Raw genomic sequence first — 26729 nt, forward strand, 5'->3', positions numbered from 1 at the left:
GTGTGACCCTGGGCAAGTCACTTAAGCCTCATTGCCCTGCAAAAACAAAACAAAACAAAACAAAAAATATCTGATACCAAAAGAGCCCATTGAAAAGTGGAAAAACTTGAACCAAGCAATTGTTTTTTTCCAAAACAATAGGAAATAAATTTTTTTTCATTGAATGAACTCAACTGACCAGTTGTTTTTGCATTATGTAGACACAGCCAGATTGTTTTCCCAAAAGACACTTCCCTTTTTGTGCCTTTCCTTAGGATTCTGGTCTAGTTTCTATCTTTTATGCTATTTTTGCCGATGTTTTTCAGCAATTTGTTCTCCATTTCTTCATAACCTTGCTATTGTTTTCATTAATCAGGACTGATTCCTTGAAAAACATGCAGCTTACTTAACTACCTTTGTTCCTTCAATAACCTTCTCCTGAGACTCTTCCTCTTCCTAAGATTCTTCATAGGAAAGATCACAGGGTGCTCTGATAATTAGTTAACCATGTAAAGTGTTTTTAAAGTAAATAGTGGCAAATAAAAATTAATTTATCCTGAAATTTAGTTTTTTTGTCAATTTCAGTTCCCCAGGACATTACCATGGCTGAATAAAACTGAAGAGCCAGCCTCTGAACCAGGAATACTGATGACAGTGTTTCCTTAATATTTTCTTAAATAAACTAGTTTTCATATAAGTTACTAAGAACTGAAATTACCTGGTTGAACTGTGAGAAAATGAGGCTAAAAGATGGACATTAAAAATCATAAAAATTCTTTAGTTGAATGCAGGTGAAATTCATCAATAGAACTCTTAAAGTAATCCCCTTTGAATGAGTCTAAAAAGCCATACTAATTGACTTTAGGCAATTGGGGTTAAGTGACTTGCCCAGGGTCACACAGCTAGTAAGTGTTAAGCGTCTGAGGTCACAATTGAACTCAGGTCCTCCTGACTCCAGGGCTGGTGCTCTATCCACTGCACCACCTACCTGCCCCCCATACTAATTGACTTTTTAAAATTACATAATTTTAAGTCCCTTAGAGATAAATTTCTAAAATATCAGAAAAATCCTCAAAGAATGGGGGAAAAAATCATAAACACCAAAAAGAAATAAGTAACCAGGAAGATATTTGTAACCATTAATACATATGCTTATTTTAATTAAATCTTTATGATAATGGTATGAACATATAAGCTCCCTTTGTTGTTCAGTTGTGTCTAACTCATTGTGAACCCATTTGGGGTCTTCTTGGCAGATATCAGAGTGGTTTGCCAATTTCTTCTTCAGCTTATTTTTACAGATGAGGAACTGAGTTTAAGTGACTTGCCCAGGGTCATACAGCCAATAAGTGTCTGAAGCCCAGATTTGAACTCACAAAGATGAATCTTCTTTACTCCGGGCTTGGCACTGTGCCACCTAGCTGCCCCTACATCGAAGTTACCTTGGATAAAAACATGAGAAGGGAATAACCATGTTTAACAGATTGTTTTCTGTAGTAGACACATCTTTATAGCACATAACTGGCTGAGAGGTATAGAGAATAGGAAATTCCATTGTGGTTTTTTTGTTTGTCAATAGAGTTTAAAATAAAAAATAACCATATAGACTTTTTTCCTACAAGGTATTTTATGATTAAGTTAAGGACCACAAAAGACTCCATTATGGATTTAGCCACAGAGTGAACTTTATGCAGTGATCCTGAGTATCACCATAAAGGCAGGCACAAAACAGGGAGACTTAATTTTTTTCAAAGGTATCCTTTCTTGGAGGATGTCCAAATGGAGGTTGGATTTCCTCTGGATGGTAAGGTTCTCCAGATGTTCCTGTCTGAAAAAAGATATTGTGGTGATTGCAGCAAAAACTATTTAATTTGTATTCATTTATCTATATAATTTTTTATGTTTCCAAGTATATTTTAAACTCTCTGACGGCAAAAACCACATCTTATTTTGTGTCTCCCCCAATGCCAAGTGTAGCTCATAGCACATAGCAGGTACTTCAGAAGTATCTGTTGAATGAACAAAAGAAGCAATAATTCTTGCAGTCAAAGTGGACACACACACACATAAGAGTTTTGATTAAACTTGTTTGTGGTTATTTGGGCTATATAACATAAAACTGAAAATAAATGAGATGGAAAGGAAGTATTTTTTTAACTGAACCCAACACTACCCTTCTGCTTATTTAAACCATCCTTTAAAACCCAGCTGAGGACTTGTCTTCCCTAAGCACTCTATCCTCCAAATGATCTCTCCTTTATCTGAGTTTCTGTAGTACTTATCATCAGTCATTAATCATATAACATGTACTCAATGTACCTTGTACTGTTAGTAAACTTTTCATGTAGATCTCTCTTCATTCCATTGGATTATAAACTCCTTAAGACCTTAAACTGTGTCTAAGACTTCTTTGTCTATGGTCCAGAATCAAACACAGATGCCAGGATGAAGAAATGACAACCAGGGCAGTAAAGAGATTTGCCTGAAGCCACATGACTAGTTACTAGCAGAACTGGAGCTAGAATCCTATCCTGGTCATATAATGTTCACTCAGTATAGGTCTGATGAAGCCAAGAAAATGTGTTCATTCCCATCAGTGCATTTACTGCTTTTCTTTTTCTTTTTTTTTTTATCTTCGCAGTTGATCTTCCCCTGTATTTTCCTCGAGACCAGCCTACTCTCACCTTCCAGTCAGTCTACCACTTTACCAATAGTGGACAGTTGTACTCTCAGGCCCAGAAAAATTATCCATACAGCCCACGATGGGATGGCAATGAGATGGCCAAGAGAGCAAAGTAAGTAAAATTTACTGTTCTACTTGAGTATAGCTTTCTATATTATCTGCCCACATCATAAAGGACCTAGGACGTGAACATGCATGTATACACATATGCTTGTATATGTATGTGTATGTGTGCATGTGTATACACACACAACGTAAATAAATGTGTGTGTTTATATACCTTCAAAATTTGAAGAAGCTATAATTTCAGTGTGGCTACTCTACTGATAAAAATAAAATCCCAGCTGTCACTGGGTAGAGAGTTTTCATGAATTACTGTGACCAAAAACTTCATCTTTTGGTGACCAAGTTGATACCAAGCATCTCCCAGCCTATCTAGGCTGGTCCTTAGACAATGGATAATACCTTTGATTGAGCCTTTACCTAAAGCTTCTCCATCTTGGTAGGACCTAAATGAATTGTGCTCCACTAATCAGTCAGTCAATAGGCATTTATTAATCTCTTACTCCATAGCAGGATCTGAGCTAAGCCCTGGGAATACAAAGAATGGCAAAAAAAATAGTGCCTGCCCTCACAGAGTCTGTATTTCAGTTGTTGGGGCTAGGTGATGTGGGGAACAACATGTAAATTTCTAAGTATATAATAGCTAACATTTCTATAGCACTTATTAAATGCTAAGTGTTTTTCAATTTTATCTCAAATAATAATAATAGCTAATATTTCCATACTGCTTACTCTGTGCCAGGCACTGTGCTAGGTACTTTGCAATTATTGTCTCATTTGAGATGTATGTTATTCCCATTTTACAGATGAGGAAAATCAGGCAAACTGAGGTTAAATGAATTGCCCAGGATCACACAGCTAGGAAGGGTCTGAGGCCAAATTTGAACTCAGGTATTCCTGACTCCAGCCTCAGTGCTCTAAATATACAGAGTAGACAGAAAATAATCTGAAAGGATAAGGGATTAGAAACTAGAGGAAAGCAGAAAGGCCTTTTGTGGAAGGTGGACCTTGAGTTGGATCTTGAAAGAAGTCAAGGAATGTAAGAGGTGGGAATGAGGAAGTAGGTATGGGGGACAATTTGTACGAAGGCACAGAAATAGGAAATGGAATGTTGTGTTCAAGGAACTATATGTTGACCCATTTAGTTGGATTATAGGGAGCATATGGAGGGGGGGAAGGTATGTAAAGACTGTAAAGGCAGGAAGGGGCCATGTTGTGGAAGGCTTTAATCAAACACAGGACTTATATTGATCCTGGAGGTAATAGGGAACACCTTATTGAGGTTGGGGGTGGCAACCCCACCCCTATTTCATCCCCCAGGAGTGATATGATTAGATCTGTGTCTCTGAAAGGGGTATCTAGCTGGCAAGGTGGATAGAGAGCTGGGCCTGGAGTCAGGAAGACTCCTCTTCCTGAGTTCAAAGCTGGCCTCAGACACTGACCAGCTGTATTACCCTGGGCAAGTCACTTAACCTTTTTTGCCTCAGTTTCCTCATCTGTAAAATGAGCTGGAGAAGGAAATGGCAAACCGCTCCAGTATCTTTGACAAGAAAACTCCAAATGGGGTTATAGTCAGACATAACTGAAAAACTACTTAACATAACATAACATGCTTAGGAAAAATTATCTTGGCAACTGAGTGGAGGATAGATTGAAGAAGGGAGAGGCATGATGGTGAGTACTTAGAAGACTCAAGGAAAAAAGTGATGAGGGCCTATATTAGTAGCTATATAACTGTAGAGGAGGAATATGTAGAAGAGATGTTGATGTGAATGACTTAACTATTTTCAGCAATACCATTATGATCCAAGACAATCTCAAAGGTCTTATGACGAAGCATACTGTCCACCTCCAAAAATATTGATTGAACACAGACTGAAGCATGCTATTTTTCACTTTCTTTCATTTTTTTCTTCAAGTTTTCTTATACTAAACGACTAATATATGGTAATGTTTTACATAATTTCAAATGTAAAACCTTAATCTGATTGCTTACTGCCTCAGGGAGAAGGGGGGAAAGAAGGGATAAAATTTGGAACTCAAAATTTTAAATAAAAATGTTTATTATTAAAAAAGAGATTTTTAAAAGTGAGAAGCAACTAGATTTGACATTGGAATGTATATGTGGCATGAGTAAGAGTGAGGGATTGATAATACAATGGTTATGGTCCTTGTGAATAGGAATATTGTGGTACCCTTGACAATGACAGGGAAATTCAAAAGTGGGAATTGTTTAGGGAGAAAAAGAATGAGTTCTGGCTCATAAATGTTGAATTTGAGATGTATGTACAAGATCCAGTTGGAGATGTGTAACTATAGCTCAGGAGAGAGACTAGGGTGGGTTATATAAAGGTAAAAATTTTCTGTATAGAGATGATAATTGAACCCATGGGAGGCATTGAGATCACTAATCAAGGGAAATAGAGAAAACAGAGACAGAGGGGGAAAAGGGTAGTGGCTACCCAAGATGGTGGTTCTGGCAGCAAAGACAACTGAAAAAGTGGTCAGACGGATAAAAGAACCAGGAGAGATCAATGGCACAAAAACCTAGAGAGAAGAGAATATCCAGAAGAAAGTGATCAGATGTGAAGTGAAATATCAGTATCAGATGTTTCAGAAAGGTCAAGGAGAATCAAGATTGAGAAAAGGCCATTAGATTTGCCAATTAAGAGATAAATGGAAACTTTGGAGAGAATAGTTCCAGTTGCACACTTGGGTTGAAAACCAAATTTCTGAGGATTTAGAAGAGAGGAAGAGGAGAGGAAATTTTAGGCAGTTTTTTTTTAGTTTAGCCACAAAGAAGAAAAAATATATAGGATGATAGTTAACAGGGTTGAATGGATCAAGGGAGAATTTTTTTTTTTAATTAGGGAAAGACAGGTGTTTGTAGACAGCAGAGAAAAATCCAGTCGAAAGGGAAAAATTTACAACAAGAGGGAGAATTTTACAAAATACAAGATCCATTCCTATTAAAAACACTAGAGAACATTGGAATAAATGGAGCTTTCCTTAAAATGATAAGTAGTATCTACTTAAAACCATCAGCAAGTATTATCGGTAGTGAGGATAAGCTAGAAGCCTTCCCAATTAGATCAGAAGTGAAGCAAGGATACCGATTATCACTACTATTATTTAATATTGTACTAAAAATGTTAGCTATAACAATAAGAAAAAGAAATTGAAGGAATTAGAATAGGTAATAATAAAACAAAACTTTCATCCTTTGCACATGATATGATTATATACTTAGAGAATCAACTAAAAAACTAGTTGAAATAATTAACTTTAGCAAAGTTGCTACATAAATCATTAGTATTTTATATATTGCCAACAAAGTCCAACAAGAAGAGATAGAAAGAGAAATTCCATTTAAAATAACTGTAGACAATATAAAATACTTGAGAGCCTGCCTGCCAAGACAGACCTGGGAAGTTTATGAACATAATTACAAAACACTACTCACACGAATAAAATCATATTAAACAACTGGAAAAATATTAATTGCTCATGGGTAGGCTGAGCCAATATAATAAAAATGACAAGTGTACCTAAATTAATCTACTTATTTAAGTGCCATCACAATCAAACTACCAAAAATTATTTTATAGAGCTAGAAAAATAGTAACAAAATTCATCTAATTGAACAAAAGGTTAAGAATATCAAGGGAATCAATGAAAAAATGTGAATGAAAGTGGCTTACCAGACCTCAAACTATATCATAAAGTGGTGATCATCAAAACAATCTGTACTGGCTAAGAAATAGAGTGGTGTATCAATGGAATAGATTAGGTACACAATACATTATAGTTAATGACCATAATAATTTTGTGTTTGATAAACCCAAAGATCTAAACTTCTGAAACAAAAACTGCTGGGAAAAGTGGAAAACAGTATGGCAGAGACTAGGTATGGACCATCATCTCACACCATATACCAAGATAAAGTCAAAATGGGTACATGATTTAGATATAAAAGGTGATACCATAAGTAAATTCAGAAAGCATGGAATAGTTTACCTGTCAAATCTACAGATAAAGGAAAAATTTATGGCCAAACAAGATATAGAGAATATTACAAAATGTAAAGTGGATAATTTTGATTATATAAAATTATAAATTTTTTGCACAAATGAATTGCATAAGCAGTGGTGTCAAACTCAAATGGAAAGAGGGACCACTAATCCTTACATGAAGATCCTTACAAGCCACATATGGACTTAGTTTTTAAATGTAATGTTATCTGTGTTTTATTGCATTTTTATTTATTTTGTTAAATATTTCCAGTTAGATTTTAATCTATCTCAGGGACATTCAGGAAAGGCCACATGTTTGACATATCTAGTATAGTGGGAAAAGAGAAGAGAGCCCATAAGAGAGCTCTGTGGGACTCTCATCTAGGCATGACCTACATGAAGAATCAATCAGGAATACCAAGAAGGAGCAATAAGAAAGGTAGGAATAGAGAAAGCAAGGTCAAAACCTAGAGAGAAGAGAGTATCAAGTTGAAGAAGGCAATCAGCTATGTCAAAAGTTGCAGAAAGGTCAAAGATGATGGCTGAGAAAAGGACATTAGATTTGTTAATTTCCCTGCTCAGATGTCTGACCCCCACACTGTCTGTGAGGTGAGAATTCTTGTGGGTGAGGCTGGGGCTACCTCCCAACCAAGCTGCCCCCGGAGCTTGTTGTTTGTTGTTTCAGTGGAGATAGTCTGGAGATGTTTGCCCTCCCCCCAGGCCAAACTCAAGTCCCTAGAGTCTTTCCTGGGTCTTCTCCAGTTGTTTCAGGAGAACCACTGCTCAGCCCCAACTCTTGTTTATTTTTCGCTGCTCTATGTTAACCCTGAGGAACTATTTTGTCATTTGTGGGGGAAATCTGGAAAGCTTGGGATTTTGTGACCTACTCCACCATCTTCCCTGCCTGTGGGAGGTTTGAAGAGGCATGAGAAGGTCATGTTGTCCAGCCTTTTAATTTTACAGAGGAGGAAATGTGGCTCAAAGATGTTGTGACTTATTTGCCCAGGTTACATGGCTAAGATGTGTGTGAGGTTAGATTTTAAGCATAGTTGCCCTGATTTCAACTTCAGTGCTTTGTCTCCTCTGTTGATGTTCAGAGGTCCTAAACCTGGCAGAAAATTTATAAATTTGCTTCCTAGTTTAGAACTTTCAAAGATATCTTGGTGGGTAATTTATAGTTTGGTAGGGATAGATGCCTACCTTTATGGAAGAGAGTTCCAAATGTTTATGCTATTGGTGCTCATGAACCTGTGTACCTGTCTTTGCCAATCTGGCACTTAGGATTAATAATGAAGAAAGTGGGTTATATGGCATAAAGTACTTCATTGCTTTGATGGAGCCATGATCTCATCAACATATAAATTCTCTCTCCCAGATTAGATCACAATCCATTTTAGATTTTCGATTTCAAGGTCTGTACCTTTTAAGTGACCATACAGGACTTCTCTTGAAAAAGTCTTCCTGGGGTTTGCAAGATCATTTGCAAGTAAGAATATCTTAATAACCAGGTAGATATGGAAATGATAAATTTGATAAAATAATTATAATTCACACCTTATGGAATGAATTAAAATGTTTATTAAATGCTTGCTATGTGTCAATCAGTATACTAATTGCTAGAGATATAAATAAAAAATCACAGTCCCTGCCCTCAAGAAGCTTAGGTTCTAATGGAAGAGACAGCACACAAAAAGGAAGGGATGGTGAATAGAGAGGGGCACTTTGATGCTTGAAGTTACAAGAATGGTTAATGGGCATTTGGAGAGTGGATTGACACATCCCATCCAGGAACAATGGCAGAGTTGATTTGAGTCAGGAGTACATTAAATCATGGCAGGGGCTTTTAAGAATTGATGGTTGAGGGGGCTGCTAGGTGGCACAGTGGATAGAGCACCGACCCTGGATTCAGGAGGACCTGAGTTCAAATCTGACCTCAGACACTTGACACTTCCTAGCTGTGTGAACCTGGGTAAGTCACTTAACCCTCATTGCCCTGCAAAAAAAAAAAAATTGATAGTTGAAAGAAGCAGTCACCAATCATGAGAGAAAACTCTAGGTCAGGAAGGCAGCTGATGAGGAGAAAGCTGGAGAGGCTATATAATTTGCCAAGTACTTAGATCACAGCAACCTCATGTGATAGGTCACACAATTATTATTTTCCCCATAATGAAACTACCTCTGTAAAGCCCAAGTCTAGTACTTTCTCTTTTTTGAAATGGCAGTGACTTGGAGAAGAAGCCCAATCACCCCCTGGGCCACGCTGTAGCACGAACGGTGTGTCCGGGAAGCAGCACTACACTTTAAGGAGTAAAAAGCCAAGAAACAGTAAGCCAGGATGAGTAGGCAGAGAAAGCAGAAGACCATCGAAAACTTCTTTGGGGAAAAGGTAGACCACAATACATCCTCAGAAGAAGAAGAAAATAATAGGGTCAAAGCTCCAACGTCCAAAGCTTCCAAGAAAAATATGAACTGGTCTCAGGCCATGGAAGCTCTCAAAAGGGACTTTGAAGAGAAAGTAGGAGAGATAGAACGAAGATGTAGAGAAAGAGAGGAAGGAATGGAAAGAGAAATGAGAGCAATGCAGGAGAGTCATGAGAAAAAAGTCAACAGTTTGAAAAGCCAAATGGAAAAGGAGATTAAAAAACTGTCTGATGAAAATAATTGCCTAAGAATTAGGATTGAACAAATGGAAACTAGTGAGCTTATGAGAAACCAAGACACAGTAAAGCAAATCCAATTGAATGAAAAAATAGAGGGCAATGTGAAATATCTCCTTGGAAAAACAGCTGACCTAGAAAATAAATCTAGGAGAGATAATTTGAAAATCATTGGACTACCTGAAAACCATGACCAAAACAAGAGTTTAGACACCATCCTCCAAGAGATTGTGAGGGAAAATTGCCCTGATATTCTAGAAGCAGAAGCTAAAATAGAAATTGAAAGAATCCACCGATCACCTCCTGAAAGAGATCCCAAAAGGAAAACCTCCAGGAATATTATAGCCAAATTCCAGAACTCCCAGGTCAAGGAGAAAATATTGCAAGCAGCTAGAAAAAAGGAATTTAAATACTGTGGAGCTCCAATAAGGATAAAGCAAGATCTAGCAGCTTCTACATTAAAGGACCGGAGGGCATGGAATATGATATTCCAGAGGGCAAAGGAACTGGGACTACAGCCAAAAATCACGTACCCAGCAAAACTAAGCATCATCTTTCAGAGGCAAACATGGAACTTCAAGGAGAAAGAAGACTTTCAGGCATTTGTTATGAAAAGACCTGAACTGAATAGAAAATTTGACCTTCAAATACAACACCCTGGAGAAGCATAAAAAGATAAACAGGAAAAAGACTTCATGAGGGATATTAAAAGATCAAACTGTTAACATTCCTATATGGGAAGATAATACAGAGGACACAGGTCTGAACTGAATACGAAGGGAAGTTATGTTTTGTTATTTGTGGGGTGTCGTATGTATGGGGCCGGATTTGGGCTTGGGGCCTCCTGGGTCCAGGGCTGGTGCATTGTCCACTGTGCCACCTAACTAACCCATAATGACATCCTTAAAATAGGGTTGAGGTGTAGAAGAAATAGACTGGGGGAGGGGGAAGGGGAGAGATGGTCTGGGGAGAGGTTGTTCATATGAAGGAAACAAGAAAAAAGCTTATGGAGGGGAGGGGAAGAGGGGGAAGGAATTGGGGAGTGATTGAACCTTAATATCATCAGAATTGACTCAAAGAAGGACTAACATACATACTCAAGTGGGTATAGTAATATATTTTGCCCTGAGGGAGGGGAGGGAGATAAGGGGGGGGAGGGGAAGGAGGGAAGGGCAGATTCTGGGAGAGTAGTAAAAAGCAAAATACTTTCAAGGAAGGTGAAGATGTTCTGCATAACGGCACAAGTATGAAATATTGAATTGCTTGATTTCATAGGGAGGGTTGAGGAGAGAGGGAGGAAGAAAATTTGGAACATAGAATTAGCTCAAAGACCTTAAACTCATCAGAGTTGGCTCATGGAGGGAATAACATTCACACCCAGTTGGGAGGAGTAATCTATTTAACCTTATAGGAAAGTATGAGGGGAAGAGGATAAGGAAGGAAGGGTGGAAAAAAAGGGAGTGCAGAGTAGGGGAGGGGACAGTCAGAAGTAAAATACTTTTGAGGAGGAATAGTTTAAAAGAAGATGGAAAATAGAGTAAATATCATGGGAAGGGAATAGGATGGAGGGAAATAGTTATGATGACATTGCTGGGCTAATACGAAGAAAATTCTTTGTCAAGTTTAAGGTACATTATTTAGGGTATGATGAACAGGATACTATTAGAAAAACCTGGAAAGACCTACATGAACTGAAGCAGAGTGAAATGCACTGTATACGAAATAACAGCAATAGTGTAAAATGATCTGCTGGGAAGCATGTGGTTATTTTCAGCAAGGCAATGGTCCAATATAACCCTGAAGGACCATGAAAATGGCAACCCATCTACAGAGAAAGAAGTGATAGTATCTGAAATAGATGGAAACACATTTTTTTTCTTTTCTTTTTTTTTTTTCTTTGTTGGTGAGGCAATTGGGTTTGGGTGGCTTGCCCGGGGTCATGTGGCTGGTGGGTGTTGGGTGTGTGGGGCCGGATTTGGGCTCAGGTGCTCCTGGTTCCAGGGCCGGTGCTCTGTCCGCTGCACCACCTAGCTGCCCCTGGAAACACATTTTTAAAAAAAAATGTTTTTTCTCTTTGACAATTCCACAGTCTGAAGTTTTGGGAGTTTTTTGACTGTTTTTTTTCTCACAACCTAGCTAATGTGGGAATGTTTTCCATGACTACTCATGTATAATTTATTTTGAAATGCTTGAGTTCTAGAGGGTGGGGGTGGGAATAGAGGAGGAAGATAAGTTGGAACAATTGTTTTTTAAAAATTGATGTTAAAATTTGTTTTTACATATATTTTGGAAAATAAAATTCTATTCTAAGAGTGAAAAAAAAAAAAAAAAAAAAAAAAAAGAAATGGCAGTGACTTGTTTAGGCTGAAATGTGCCCAAGAGTACCGATTGTACAGCGAGTTCAGCACATTACAATAGTCTGATAATTTTATGGGGTTTTTTTCTGTGTATACATACAATACATTTTGAGAAGATAGGCATTTTATTTGTGGTGTGTGTGTAGACTGAACCAGACATTTCTGTGGGGTTTCCATGGCAAACGAATCTTGTTTTTCTTAAGCAGACAGTTAAGCATGCATGAATTGAGCCTTTAAGAAGCTATAGGCCATAAGCCTATGATTTCAGTATAGTAATATTGTAAGCGAAGCTTGTTTATCTTAACAGATTAACTTGGAGTGTCTAAAGACATTTGCTTTATGTTAACACCACTTTAAAGAAAACATCTGAAGTGACCTTAAAAAAGTAGCAGCTTTTCTCCTGCAGTGGAGAGGGAGCTATTTAAATTCAATAAGAGAAAGACAGGACGATATCACAAGCTGGCAAGAAGAAATAGTAAAAAGGCAGGCTTGAAGCTTGAAGCATTTGGCAACTGGAATTGTGCTTTTGTTCTCCTTGAAGGCTACAACAGATGAATCTAACCAGGAAAATCACCTCCATGGAGATACTTACAGTTGGTGAGGAAGGTTGAAGAGGTCAAAAGCAACATTGCTAAATTGCCTTGTTTGTCTTATGAAAATATTTGTATGTCAAGAGTGGGTAAAAGACTGTAATTCATCCAGGGAACTCTGTAGAGGATATAAACACTCTCACGGTTTATGTAGAGCAGTAAAGCTCCCTGAGTAGAGTCAGCTGTTTATTCTCTTTTTGGAACAGAATTGTAAGCATAGAAACTTAGAAAGGGACACAACCCTACACTGCCCCAGACTCTTACTGCCTGTCACTGACCAAACATATTCCTCTGTTAATTGAATTTGAATAAAATTCTTTCATGGCACTTAAGGAAACCCTGCTTCTTAAACTAAAATGCACTACCAAGCCATGATAAGAAATATGTCCCTTTACAATATTCACATTTGGTATATGAATACAATGGAATACTATTGTGCTGTAAGAAACAGTGAGCAGGAGGAGTTCAGAGAAACCTGGAGGGTCTTGCGTGGGCTGATGATGAGTGAGATGAGCAGAACCAGAAGAACATTGTACACAGTATCATCAACACTGTGTGTTGATCTACTGTGATGGACTATATTCTTCTCACCAATGCAGTGGTACAGAAGAATTCCAGGGAAGTCATGATAGAAGAGGATCTCCAAAGCCAAGGAAAAAAAAAAAGAACTGTGGAGTATAGATGCTGAATGAACCATACTATTTCTTTTGTTTTTGGTGCTGTTGTTTTTTCTATTTTGAGGTTTTTCATCATTGCTCTGATTTTTCTCTTATAACATGACTAATGCAGAAATAGGATTAATGTTATTATGTGTGTGTGTGTGTGTGTGTGTGTGTATATATATATATATATATATATATATATAACCTATATCAGATTACCTGCTGTCTAGGGGAGGGGGGAGGGAGGAGAGGGAGGGAGAAAAATCTGAAATTGGAAAGCCTGTATAAACAAAAGTTGAGAACTATCTTTACATGTAATGGGAAAAAATACTTTATTAATTATTAATAAAAATTTTTAAAATTAAAAAAATTAAAAAATAAAATTTAAAAAAAATTCACATTCATGTTATTAAAGTTGGAGTCATAGTTCCAAAATGTTTTCTAGAATGGCCAGACCATTTTACTATTCCACCAATGGTAAATTAATGTGCCTATTTCCTTTTCTTAATTAAAGTTTTTTAAGGTTTGCAAAGAGTTTTATTAATTATGTATAAATTCATCACATATGTATATTTATTAGATGTATATGTAGTAAATAGACATACATGTATGTGTTTATAAATGTATATGTGTGTGTATATCTTCATAACAAACCAGGGAGGTAGGTGCTCTTATTATCCCCATTTTACAAATGAGAAAATAAAAGCTAAGTCACTTGGCCATGGTCACACCCTAATAAGTATCTGAAGCAGAATTTGAACTCAAGTCTTCCTGAATTCAGGACAGATGTTCAATGCGTTGTACCACCTAGCTGCCTAAAAATAGGTGGTTTGTTTATGAGATTTGCAGATAACCTGGAAGGGATAGATACTTGGTGGGCATAAGAGTTTAAAATCTAAAAATATCTCAAAAGACTTTGGGGCCCATTCTGATAAGATGAAGTTGAATTGAAGATAAATAAATTTGATGAGGATAAATGCAAAATGTTATATTAGGTTCCAAAAAAAATCAACTTCACAAGTAAATGATGAGGAATTTCTGACTACTTAGCAATTTCTTGGGAAAAGATCTCCAAATTTTAGTGATCTACAAGTTCAATATGAGTCAACAGTATGGTAACCAATAATATTAGTGTGATTTTAGGTTACATTAAGAGAGGCATTACAGTGCCTAAGACTACAGAGTTTCAAGGAAAAGACAATGAAAAGCAATTAAGATTAATTCATTTTTTAACAAACATTTTTTTTTCCTCTCACCTCCTTCTTCCTTCCTCCCCTCCCCGCCCAATTCCTGGCTTGGTAAACAAAACAAAACAAAAACCCTTGTAATAAATATGTATTGTCAAGCAAAACAAATTCCTATATTGGCCGTGTCAAAAATGTGTCACAGTTGCACTCTGAGCCTATCACCTCACTGTCAGGGGTGGGGGCTAGCATTCATCATCAGTCCTCTGGAATCATGGTTGATCATTGTGTTTATAAAAATTCTCAAGTCATTTAAAACTTTATTTTTACAATATTTTCATATATAAATAATTCTCCTATTCCCCAATGAACAGACACCCCCTTAGTTTGAGGGTTTTTTGCCACCACAAAAAGGGGGGGAAAGATACACTATAAATATTTTTCTATGTTTAGTACCATTTTGGAACATTGTTCCAAATTCTTTTCCAAAATGGTTCAGAGCTCCACCAACAGGGTATTAATATTCATATTTTCCTAAAGCCCCTCCAGCATTTTTCATTTTCCTTTTTTGTCAGCTTTACAAGCCTGATAAGTATGAAGCAAAATCTCAAAGTTGCTTGAAATTTTCCCCTCGCTATACAGCTAAAAGATAATTCTACCCTTGCTCCTCCAATTTATTTATGTCAACTTTTATATCTAAGTCATGTATTCATTTGGAGCTTTTCGAGGTATATAGCATGAGATGCTGAGCTATACTTAGTTTCTGCCAGGTTGCTTTCCAATTTTTCCCGCAATTTTAGACTGTTTAGTGAGTTTTATAAGAGTAGCTAGGATCTTTGGGTTTGTCAAATGCTAGACTGTAGTTTGGGTTTTTTTTTTTAATTCTGTAGGCCATGAACCTAATATGTTCTATTGATCAACCTTTCTAATTATTAGTGATTTAGTATATTATTTCATTTGATTTTTGATAGCTTGGATTTCTTCCTTTGTTTGGGCCATTTATCAATTGGGGAATGGCTCTTTAACAAATTTGAATCAATTCCTTATATGTCTTAGAAATGAGATCCTTATCAGAGAAACTTGTTAAGAAAGATGGTTTTTTCCCTTTATTCTCTCTCATTCATTCCTCTATGGACCTTGGTCCTGATTCTCTGGACTTCTTTCTCCAACATGTCCCAGAAGCCTTCTTACTCCAGAGGATTACTCTGTCCCAGGTGTCCTTTCTTTTAATTGTTCAGTTCCTTCTGGAGACTACATTTTTAGAACAGTGCCCAAGCTATGTTCATGCCTTCATTCTTCTCTAGGCTCTGCTCCTGATGTCTTTCCCCACCATGCTCCCATCCCCCATACAAGTACCTTCCTTCCCCATCCTTTTCAGCTTTCTTTTTTTTGTGCTCTTTCCCAATCAGAAACTCCTTGAGGGCAAGGAACTGCCTTTCTTTTTGCTTCTTTTTTTATTCTATATGCTTGTGGGGCGAAAATAAGTATTTATATAAAGCTTACTATGTGCCAACCACTGTGCCTAGCAATTCATATGTATTATCTTACTGATCCTTATAACATCACATTAGAGGCAGATACTGTTATCTTTGAGGAAACTGAGGCACAGGAAGGTTATGTGACTTGCCCAGGGTCACACAACTAGTGTTTCAGGCAGATTTGAACTCAGGTCTCCCTGACTCCAGGCCCAGTGCTCTATTCACTCTGCCATCTAGCCACTTTGTAAAGTGCCTAACATACAGTAAGTTCTTCATAAGGCTTATTGACTTGGCTTGTCCAGTTTTCCTTCTCATTTTAGGTTTTCTTTGTGCAAAAAAGTTTTCAATTCCATAGAATTGAAATTAGCCACTTATCTTCTGTGATCCTCTCTATCCCTTCTTTGGGAGTGAGCTCTTTCCTTATCCATAGATCCAAAAGGTGATTTTTTTTCCTTTTTCCTCTAATTTGTTGATGATATAACCTTTTAGTATCTTTGCCAAAAATATCCCACATGGGGTTATGAAGAGTTAGACATGACTGAATGACAAAAAAATGACCTTTTATTTCTAAATCATGTATCTATTTGGAGCTAATCTTAGTATATGGCATAAGGTATTGATCTAAGCCTAATTTTTTGCTTTCCAGTTTTTCTAGCAATTTTAGTTGAATCACAACTAAGGTCTTGGGATTTATCAAACACAAAGCTACTACTTCTCCTTTGCTTCATTTATGTTGTATACTTAATTTATTCTGTGGATTGATTTAATATTTAACCAGTATCAAATCATTTTTCTGATTACTGCTTTGTTGTCCAGTTTGAGATGTTACTAGTAGCCCCCTCCTTTCCCACCTTTTTTCCCCATTATTTCCCTTTTTATTCTTGATCTTTTGTTCTTCTAAATGAATTTAATTTTTTTTAGCTCCATGGTAGTTTGACTAGTATAGCATTTAATAAATAAACTTAGGTATTATCATTTTTATTATATTAGTTCAGCCTACCTTTGAACAATTAATATTTAGGCCCCTCTTTATGTAAAGAAAGTTTTGTAATTGAATTCATAGTTCCTATAGACTAGCCATACTCCTAAATATTTTATCATTCTGCAGTTATTCTGGGGGAATTTATCTTATTATTTCCTACTGGATTTTGTTAATAATATGTATAAATACTGATTATTTACATGGATTTGTTTTATGTCCTAAAATTTTGTTGAAGTTATTGTTTCAATTAGTTTTTTATTTACTCTCTAGGATCTATATCAAATTAGTAATTGTATGATTATGGAAATGAAAATTAATAAATAAATCATGAAAGGGACAGTTTCAGACAAACCTAGGAAGTCTTGTATGATACAATTTATAGAACAACATTTTACAGTCGAACCACTTGGAAAGATTTAACTCATCAATGCAAGAACCAATCATAATTTACTATAGAATAATGATGGAGCATGCTACCTACCTCCAAACAGAAAAGTGATGGACTTAGGATATAGAATGAGAAAGACTTTTTTGGACATGACTCATGTAGGAATTTGTTTGCCTGACCATTCATTTGTTGCAAGGGTTTTTCTTCCCCCACCCATAAGGGAGAGGGGTAGGAGAAAAATCAATTTTTGTTCATTTAAATTTTTTTTTAATTATGACAAAGGGGGCTATGCTGGAGTAACTGAAGATGTTTAGCCTCCAGAAGAAAGACTTTACAGGAGACATCATCACCATCTGCAAGCTTTCAAAGGGTCTAGCACACAGAAGAGGAAATAGTTTTGTTTTATTTGGCCCCAAAAGGCTTCAGAAGTAAGACCAACAGCTAGACAACTTTGGCTGGATAGAAGGCAAATGTTCTTAAGAACAAGAGGTATAGGGGCAGCTAGGTGGCACAGTGGATAGAGCACCAGCCCTGGAGTCAGGAGTATCTGGGTTCAAATTCGGCCTCAGACACTTAACACTTACTAGCTGTGTGACCCTGGGCAAGTCACTTAACCCCAATTGCCTCACTAAAGAAAAAAAAAAGAATAAGAGGTATACAAAAATGGATTAAACTGTCTTGGGAGGGAGGGAAGCTCACCATCTCTTTAGGTCTTCAAACAATGGCTAAATGTCTGCTTAATTATGGGAGAGGTAATGGATAGAATCACTCTCTCAAATGCCTCTTCCAACTCTAGAGTCTTTGGTCTCCAAGTCCAGTGATCACCCCACCATATTACTCTGCCTTCTCTTACAGCTTTCATTAATAATCTCTGAATATGACTCCCCTCAATCACTCATACTTTAGACTTAAAGTAATCGTAGCAAAAAAAAAAAAAGACAAAGGAAAAAAAAAGGGGGCAGCTAGGTGGCTCAGTGGATAGAGCACCGGCCCTGAAGTCAGGAGGACCTGAGTTCAAATCCAGCCTCAGACACTTAACACTTACTAGCTGTGTGACCCTGGGCAAGTCACTTAACCCCAGTTGCCTCACCAAAAGAAAAGGAAAAAAGTAATCGTAGCATCTGGAGGAGAATACCATATCGGTCTGAACGTGGCCTATGCCCTTCTCCCCAATATGATTTATGTAAACCTGAAGTATGGTCTATATTTGTCTATATTTATCCAACATAGGCTCATATAACTAGAGCTAGAAAATACTTCAGAGGCCATTTTTTAAATCCTGTATTGACTCTTCTTGACATAAGTACCAGGAACATTTTTTTATCATAATAGGAATTTAGTAGAATTCATTCTTTTCCTATTTCTCCAGTCTGTGGAATATTAGGAATTAATTGTTCTTTGAATGTTTTATATATTGCTCTTGTAAATCCATCTGGTCCTATAATTTTTCTTTGGGAGGTCAGTTCTGGTTTTTAAATTTATTTTTCTGAGATTGAGTTATTTTAATTCTTTTGATTTGTTTTGTCAATTGGGGGTTTTGTGTTTTTATAAATATTCGTTTCTTTCATTTACTTTCTCAGTTATATTTGTGTACTGTTGGAATCATTTCTAATAATTTTCATTACTTTTCCTTCATTTGTTGTAAATTTTCCCTTTTTTAGTTTTTTATACTAATCTATTGCTTTTTTAATCTAATTAGCTAAAGACTTATTTTATTACTTTTTAAAAAATATTAATTCAGTGCTTTTTATTTTTAATTTTGTTTTTTTTCCATTTTGGTATTTAGTTGGAAAGTTTTGATTTGTTGATTTTCTAGGTTTTTTAGTCACATACCCAATTTATGGATCTGTGCTTTCTTTTGTTTATGAAATTGTGTAGAGCTATAAATCTTCTACAATGGATTGCTTCTGCCACCTACTAACAATTTTGCTGTGTTTACTTATTGTTGCCATTTTCTTTGGTGCAATATTCTGTATTCTGTGATTTTTCCTTGACCCACCAATTCCTTAGAATTGTTAAGTTATTCTGCAATGATTTTAATCCTTTATTTATTGGCCCTTTATTGAATGTTATTTTCATTTCATTGTGGTCAGTAAAGGATATGTTTAATATTAATATTTTTCTGCATTTGTGAGATTTTTATGCTCCAACACATGGCCAGTTTTTATAAAGTTTCATGAAGAACTGGTAAATATATATCATCCTTTCTATTCTCATTTGTCAGAGATCCTAAAGTTATTTTCAGGTCCCTAACTTCTTTCTTTATTTTTTGTTAGATTTGTTTAGGTATGAAAGGGGTACATTGAGTTCCCAGATTCTTTTGGTCTTACTATCTATTCATTCAGTTTTTCCTTTTAAGTATTTAGATGCTGTGCTATTTGGTACATATATGCATACATACATAAATGTATGTGAATACATATTACATACATGTATATATAGATACATAGATATCAATTTATTGCCTATGATAACTTTCCTTTTTTAATAGTAAACATTTTTATTTACAGTTTTGAGTTCCAAATTTTATCCCTCCTTCCCTTCCCCCCTTCCTGAGATGGTAAGCAATCAGATGTGGGCAATTATGTAAAATATTACCATATTAGTCATTTTGAGTAAGAAAACTTGAATAAAAGAAAAAATGAAAGAAAGTGAAAAATAGCATGCTTCAGTCTATGTTCAATGAATATCAGTTATCTTCTTTGGAAGTATATGTATAGTATGCTTCATCATTAGTCCTTTGGGATTGTCTTGGATCATTGTATTGCTGAGAATAGTTAAGTCATTCACAGTTCTTCATCAAACAATATTGCTGTCTCTGTGTACAGTGTTCTCTTGGTTCTGTTCACTTCACTATACATCAATTCATACAAGTCTTTCCAGACCTTTCTGAAATCATCCTGCTTGTCATTTCTTATAACACAATAATATTCCACTATGATAACTTTCAGCATAATATAGTGTTCCTGTTTACCTTGTTGCTGTTGCCTAGTCAGAGATCATTATTATAACCTTTTTTTGGTTCAGCTAAAGCATAATAGATTTTGCTCTAGCCCCCTATATTCATGCTTTGTGCATTGTAAAGTTTCAAGTATATTTCTTATAAATAACGTATTGTTGGTTTCTCCTTTCTAATCCGTTCTGCTTTCATTTTCTGTTTTATGGGTGAGTTCATCACATTCTCAGTTATAATTGTTAATTTTGTATTTTTTCTGCCATATGCTCTTATACTTTTTCCTCTATTTTTCACTGCTTCTGAGAGAGAGAGAGGATGAGAAAGGAGTGTGCACAATACCAATGCTCTGTACTTAATGCAGCCTACTTTTACCTCTCTTCTTGCAGATGCAGGAGTTTGGGTTTGTTTTTTTTCTTTCCTTTTCCTCTGATCTCCTTTACAAGGTTAGAGTTTCTTTTTCTTATGACTAATCCCTCTCTGACTACCATCCCTCTTATTCTTTCCTCTTCTTGTTTCCTTGGTAAGTTGAATGTATTTCTATAACAAATTCAGAGTGTGTGTGTGTGTGTGTGTGTGTGTGTGTGTGTGTGTGTGTGTGTGTGTGAGAGATCATTTCATATTAAAATAAAGATAAGTCTCTCCAGATATCATCACCCCTTCCTCATTATTTGTATAGTTTTCTACTTGTATATTCTACATAATTATGTGAGGTAATAAATTCCCCTATTTTTCTTCCCTATTGCATTCATTCTCTTCTCCTTTTTCTTCAAGAACTTCAAAAAAATTTAAAAAAAAATACTCCTAGGTTCCCTGTCTTTTTTGTTTTTTTAATGAGGCAATTGGGGTTAAGTGACTTGCCCAGGGTCACACAGCTAGTAAGTGTCAAGTGTCTGAGGCCGGATTTGAACTCAGGTACTCCCGAATCCAGGGCCAGTGCTTTATCCACTGCACCACCTAGCTGCCCCTCCCTGTCTTTTTTAAGTCCCTCTATGATACTGGGGACATTAGAATCCTAAGGAAGCACTTATATCTTCTCCTTATTAGAGTGTAAATATAAACACTTCATTCTTGTATTTTCATGGCTCACTTTTTAAAAATATATATTTTTCTTGACCCCAGTATTCATATTTCAGAATTTCTTTTAAACTCTGGTCTTTTCTTCAGGAATGCATAAAAGTCTTCTATTTTGTTAAAGGTTCATTTTTTTCTTCTGTAGTATTATACAGACAGTTCTCACTTTACACATGTGAACCATACCATAGACTTCTATGTAAAGTGATTTTTACGTAATGCGAATTTGCCCACAGATGTGGGAATGGGAAGAAAAGAGGGAAACAGAAAGGAGACCTCACACCCATGGAAGGAGGGGGGCAACATGTGGTTCAGGGAAACATGGAGGCCAAGGATAGAGAATTGAGAGCAGGAGGAAGAACACATTTGGGCCAGAGCCAGCCACATGGGGACTTGGCCAGAACCAAGAGGAAGAATGCATGAGGGGGCAGATACATGAGGGCCAAATATGGACACAGATAGAAAAGAACAGGCAACATATAGGGGCCAGGGACACACACATAGTACCCAAGTATAGACAGATTGAAGATAGACATACAGGGACCAGACTGTGGACAGGTGAGTGGTACAGGACAAAGGTCTCTCAGTCCCGGAGGTCTCAAGCCTCTTCAGGCCTGATCCCCTGGCAGCAGTGATGGTCCATCTACACATCTGTTCCTCTGCTTTTAATTCAAGGGTTGTTTTTTGGGGGGTAGGAGGTCATGGAGCACCAGCTGACAGGCAGGAGTGGAGAGAGCACAGTACTGTATAGTAAAGTTAACATGAGAGTTTTGGAGGGCTTTTTTAATTTGGAATGTGGATTTCTTTCAGAATTCTTTATGTAAAGTCAAATTTGCATAATTTAAATTTACATCAAACAAGAACTATCTGTACTCGGTTTTCCTGGGTAAGTTATTGGTTCTATCTTTAGCCTCCATCTTTTGTCTTTTGGAGTTTCATAGGCCAAACACTCCACTTCTTTATTGTAGTAGTTGCCAAATCTTGTGTGATGCTGACTTTGACTCCTCAGTTCTTGAACTCTTTCTGGTTCTTGAGTCTGTCTACTTCAAGTCTTTCCCCACTCCAATCTATTCTCCATTCAGCAACTAAAGTAATTTTCCTAAAGCTCGGGTCCAACCAGGTCACCCTCCTCAAAAACTCCAATGGCTCCCTATCACCTCCAAGATCAAATATAAAATTCTGTGCTTCATGGGGCAGCTAGGTGGTGCAGTGGATAGAGCACCGGCCCTGGAGTCAGGAGGACCTGAGTTCAAATCTGGCCTCAGACACTTAACACTTAGTCGCTGTGTGATCCTGAGCAAGTCACTTAAGCCCAATTGCCTCACTTTAAAAAAAAAAAAATTCTGTGCTTCACATTCAAAGCCCTTCATTAACCTAGTTCCCTCCTACCTTTCCAGGTTTCTTATACCTTACTCCTCACCATGTGTGCCTTTATCCAATGATACTGACTTCCTTAGTGTTCCACAAACAAGATACTCCATCTCTTACCTCCTGGATTTTTCTCTGGTTCTGTGCCTGAAATGCTCTCCATAGGCAGTGACTAGTGAGTTCTTTCTCTTTTTTTTCACTTCGCCCTCTGATTGTGATAGATCTGGTCAGTTTTTCTTCATGTTTTTTTCTCTTGCTTCATTTCTTCCAGGAATTCTAGTTGACCTTGATTTATAGATGAGATGGATTTATCCTCTTCTGAGTTTGTCTTGAATGTCCTTCTCTCCATAATAGCTTTTTTATCCTTACAGTCTTGTTTGTTTGTTTGTTTGTTCATTCTTCCAACCTTAATCCTGAACTGGAACTTTGTGTTGGGGATAGGCTGTGTGCATTTCTGGAAGTCATGTTGTAGTCTTGTATAGTCCTGGTTTGTTTTACCTGGTATCCTGCTACTGGGTTCTTCAAAGACCTTGGAGACAGCTAAGTCCAGGGAACTTCAAATTTTGAGCATGTTCTTAACAGCCTGATTTAGGTTTGATTGCTGCCCTCCTGATCTGAGCCTTACAATCTCTGGACTCCAGTTTGTGTGTGAGTAGTTATCACCAGGCAATTGCAACTTTGTGAAACTTATGTAAAAGCTAGGTTTATTACAAGAAAAATGAACATGAATGTGGAATCCAAAGAGTTCACAACTCATACAGAGGTTTGCCTATTTATGACAGCAGGACAAAGGAAGGAGATACAGAATCTCCACCTAAAGGGGCCTGGCATGGGAGGAGGAAAGTCCAATAAAGGTGGGAAAAGGACACAACCCCATGCAAAGAGAAAGAGCAAGGTGACAGCAAAGCCTACATTCTTTTTCCTTGGTAACTGCCAGACCATGAAGATATAATGGTCTCCTTATCTAGAAGGGTCCCAGCTACACAAACCTAGGGCAGTCTGTCTGGCACCTGTCTTGACTCTAAGGACACACAGGGAGTCCAGTTTAGAATGCATACAACAATTTGCCATCTTTGGGGCTTTGTCCTTGACACATTTAAGGCTTCTTACATGCTCTGGGTCCAGTGTTTCTGGAGAATATGGCAACTCAAAAAGACAAGTTCAGGGAACCCCTTAACAATCCTTAACACAATGCAACTTTGGGCCTATCCCTGGGTAGGTATCCCTGTCCAGTAGACTACTGATGGCACCAGCCCCTATCAGCTCTCTGAAAAATTTTATGGGTTCGAAGTAACAGATCTGCAGGACTTACTTGTTCTGTAATCCCTGCCTGCTTCACTTTCCTATGGCCTAAATCCATGATCCCACTGTGGGGTCAGAGTGACAGAGCTCCAAACCTCACCCATGTCCCATACTTCCTGTTCTGACCTCTTTGCTACCAGCTGAATTCATAATTTGGGCTGGAAAAATGGCCTTTCAAGGCCTAATTAAATCCTCACCTACACCAGGAAGCTTCCTTGGAAAAGTTACCTCATGGGGACCTCTCCCTGAGTACTTAACACTTGCTGTCTTTACTCTACACAGTCTCTATGGTTCCATCCTTCTTCCAGTTGACCTGACCAAGCTCAGTGTGGTGGCACTATAGTAAGACATTTCTGTGCCAATTGGAAGGGGGCTCCTCTAAATAACTCTTCTGCCCAATGCAGCCCCACATCATTCTTGCTTTAACTTAATGTGCACAGTTCTTTCTACCATGCTTCTTGCTGCTGTACTCAAGGTATTGCTCAACTTCAAAAGCATCTATACTGGGGGCAGCTAGGTGACGCAGTGGATAAAGCACCGGCCCTGGAGTCAGGAGGACCTGAGTTCAAACCCGGCCTCAGACACTTAACACTTACTAGCTGTGTGACCTTGGGCAAGTCACTTAACCCTCATTGCCCTGCAAAAATGAATGAATGAATGAATGAATGAAGATTTTTAAAAGCATCTGTACTTCTGTTTCAATCTGAAGGCATGCCTGCCAGCTCCTCTCCTTTTCCCTACTCCAGACCTTGGTTTAAGACTCTTACCATTACTCTGTCCTCTGAGATCTATCCTTAGCACTTTATATCCCTTTGCAATATCCCCTTCGTGACTTCAGGGTGCATAGTTACAATTTAGTAGCAACTTCTCTTGCCTTCTGCACTTCTAATATTAATCACATATCAACATTTTACTTTTTTCACAGATAATTTCATTTTCATATCCCTGATAATCTTCCCCAGTCTCTTTGGTGGAGAGGGGAGTTTCATACCTTTGCCTTAAAGTCTTATCAGATAGTGTCAGAAGGGGCATTCCTTAAGGGATAATCTTTAAGCCTTTTCATACATTCATTCTTTAATGGGAGTGAATTTATTAGTGCTTTTTCAACTAAGCTAGCTAGAAATATGAGTAGTGTAAGTGAGGCATCATTTAGAGGGAAAAAAAGTATTTACATCTTAGTAAAGCCTTGTCGTCAGCAACATATAAATTAGATTCCTAGAGGTTTACTTCACAATATCACTTGAAGGTGGGCAATACTAGTATTATCATCCTCATTTAAAGCTGAAAAAAATGAGGCTTGGAGAGCAGGTTGCTCATCACGTTGGTAGTGATGCCAAACTCAGGTCTCCTCGTTCTGGGTTCTTTTTTTTTTTCCTTTTCTACACAGTGCTGCTTTTTAATGATTCATAGACTTTTATAAGCCACAGAAATGTGGATAACCCGCAGTCTCTTTTTTTTATATTCAGTCTATCTGCATATCTGTTTTGACCAGGCTTTCTGCTATTAAAGGTGGTATTTTCTGATTGAAATTATTTTTCCAGTATTTTTTTCTTATTAACTTAAAATAAGTTTAAAATATCTCTCTTCCATAGTTGAAAAGTATATTCTGGTTGAGTATACAGCACTTTATTTCCCATATCCATGCCTTTATACTGGCTATTCCCCAGTGCCTAGAATGATCTGCACCTTCATCTTCGCCTCTGTATTTCCCTGACTTCCTTTCAGATTACCTTCTTCTTTTTTTTTTTTTTTTTAGTGAGGCAATTGGGGTTAAGTGACTTGCCCAGGGTCACACAGCTAGTAAGTGTTAAGTGTCTGAGGCCAGATTTGAACTCAGGTACTCCTGACTCCAAGGCCGGTGCTCTATCCACTGTGCCACCTAGCTGCCCCCAGATTACCTTCTTCTAACCTGTATATACCTTATAGGGACCTCATATTTTATATGTTGTTTCTTCATTAGAATTACATTTCTTGAGGGTAGGGACAGTTTTTTGTTTGTTTGTTTTGTCTTTTTTGATACCCCCGGCATAGCTTAGAGTAGTGCCTGGCACATCGGACCCACTTAATAAATGCTTGTTGATATACTGACCTATTGACTGGCTGGACTAACAATAGGAACTTTATGTGCAAAAGGGAGGTTTATCCAGAATTTTCCTTTGAATTTCAAAAATTAACCCCTAGTTGTGAGAAGACCTGAGTAAATCTAAATATGAATCTCGTGTGAAATTTTTCTTTCATTAAATGTATAGAATATGTGGTCGGAGGATGTTTTAACTTATTCTTTGCCCATATCTCCTCACACACACAAAAGCATAATTGAAAATTGAATCTAAAGATGGATGTATACCCTACTAAACAATTCAAAGCCATATGTGAAAACCTTGCAAAATGTGCCAGCCAACCCTCAGTTATCTAATAGTGTTGACAAAATGGTGTGCCAAGCCATTTACATTCTCTCATGTGTTACATGTGTTCCGAGTCAGGGGAAGTGATAATCCTATTTAGTCACTAACTATATGACCACGGGCAAGTCCCTCTCCACTCTCAGTTTCCTTATCTTTAATGCAGGGATAATACTTGCAGTACCCACTTCAAGGATCATCGAAAGAAAGTCCTTTGTAAACTTTAAAACACTGTATGAATGTTAGTTATCCTTAGAACACTACTACTACTTTGCCCAAGGCAAACCACATCTGGAATAACGTGTTCTGCTTAGGAGGGACATTGACAAAACATTCAGAAGAAGGTAACCAGAATGATGAGACTCAAATGATTTGATTTAACAATTAGCAGACAGATTTGGAGACCTTTATCCTGTCCAAGAGAAGACTTGAGGGAATGTGACTGCCATCTTCAAACATTTACACAGCTGTCATGTAGAAAAGGAATTATATTTGTAATAGTTTGCCCCACGAGGCCAAGCTAGAACCAACTGGTACAAGTTACAGGAAAAGAGATCTTAGTATCATGGAAGGACTTCCTAATTAAACAGAGCT

At 37.3% G+C, this 26729-nt stretch overlaps 1 protein-coding gene across 2 annotated transcripts in view; it reads left to right on the forward strand.

Moving 5' to 3' along the window:
- BABAM2 (BRISC and BRCA1 A complex member 2) overlaps positions 1–26729 on the forward strand; it is a 584671-nt gene that overhangs the window by 512675 nt on the left and 45267 nt on the right. For both annotated transcript variants that reach the window (XM_043984330.1, XM_043984329.1), the window contains exon 11: positions 2621–2774. In XM_043984330.1, coding sequence (XP_043840265.1) covers positions 2621–2774 — 154 coding nt within the window. The remainder of the gene's footprint in view (positions 1–2620; positions 2775–26729) is intronic.

Source organism: Dromiciops gliroides, chromosome 2 (genome assembly GCF_019393635.1).
Source record: "Dromiciops gliroides isolate mDroGli1 chromosome 2, mDroGli1.pri, whole genome shotgun sequence".
NCBI lineage: Eukaryota > Metazoa > Chordata > Mammalia > Microbiotheria > Microbiotheriidae > Dromiciops > Dromiciops gliroides.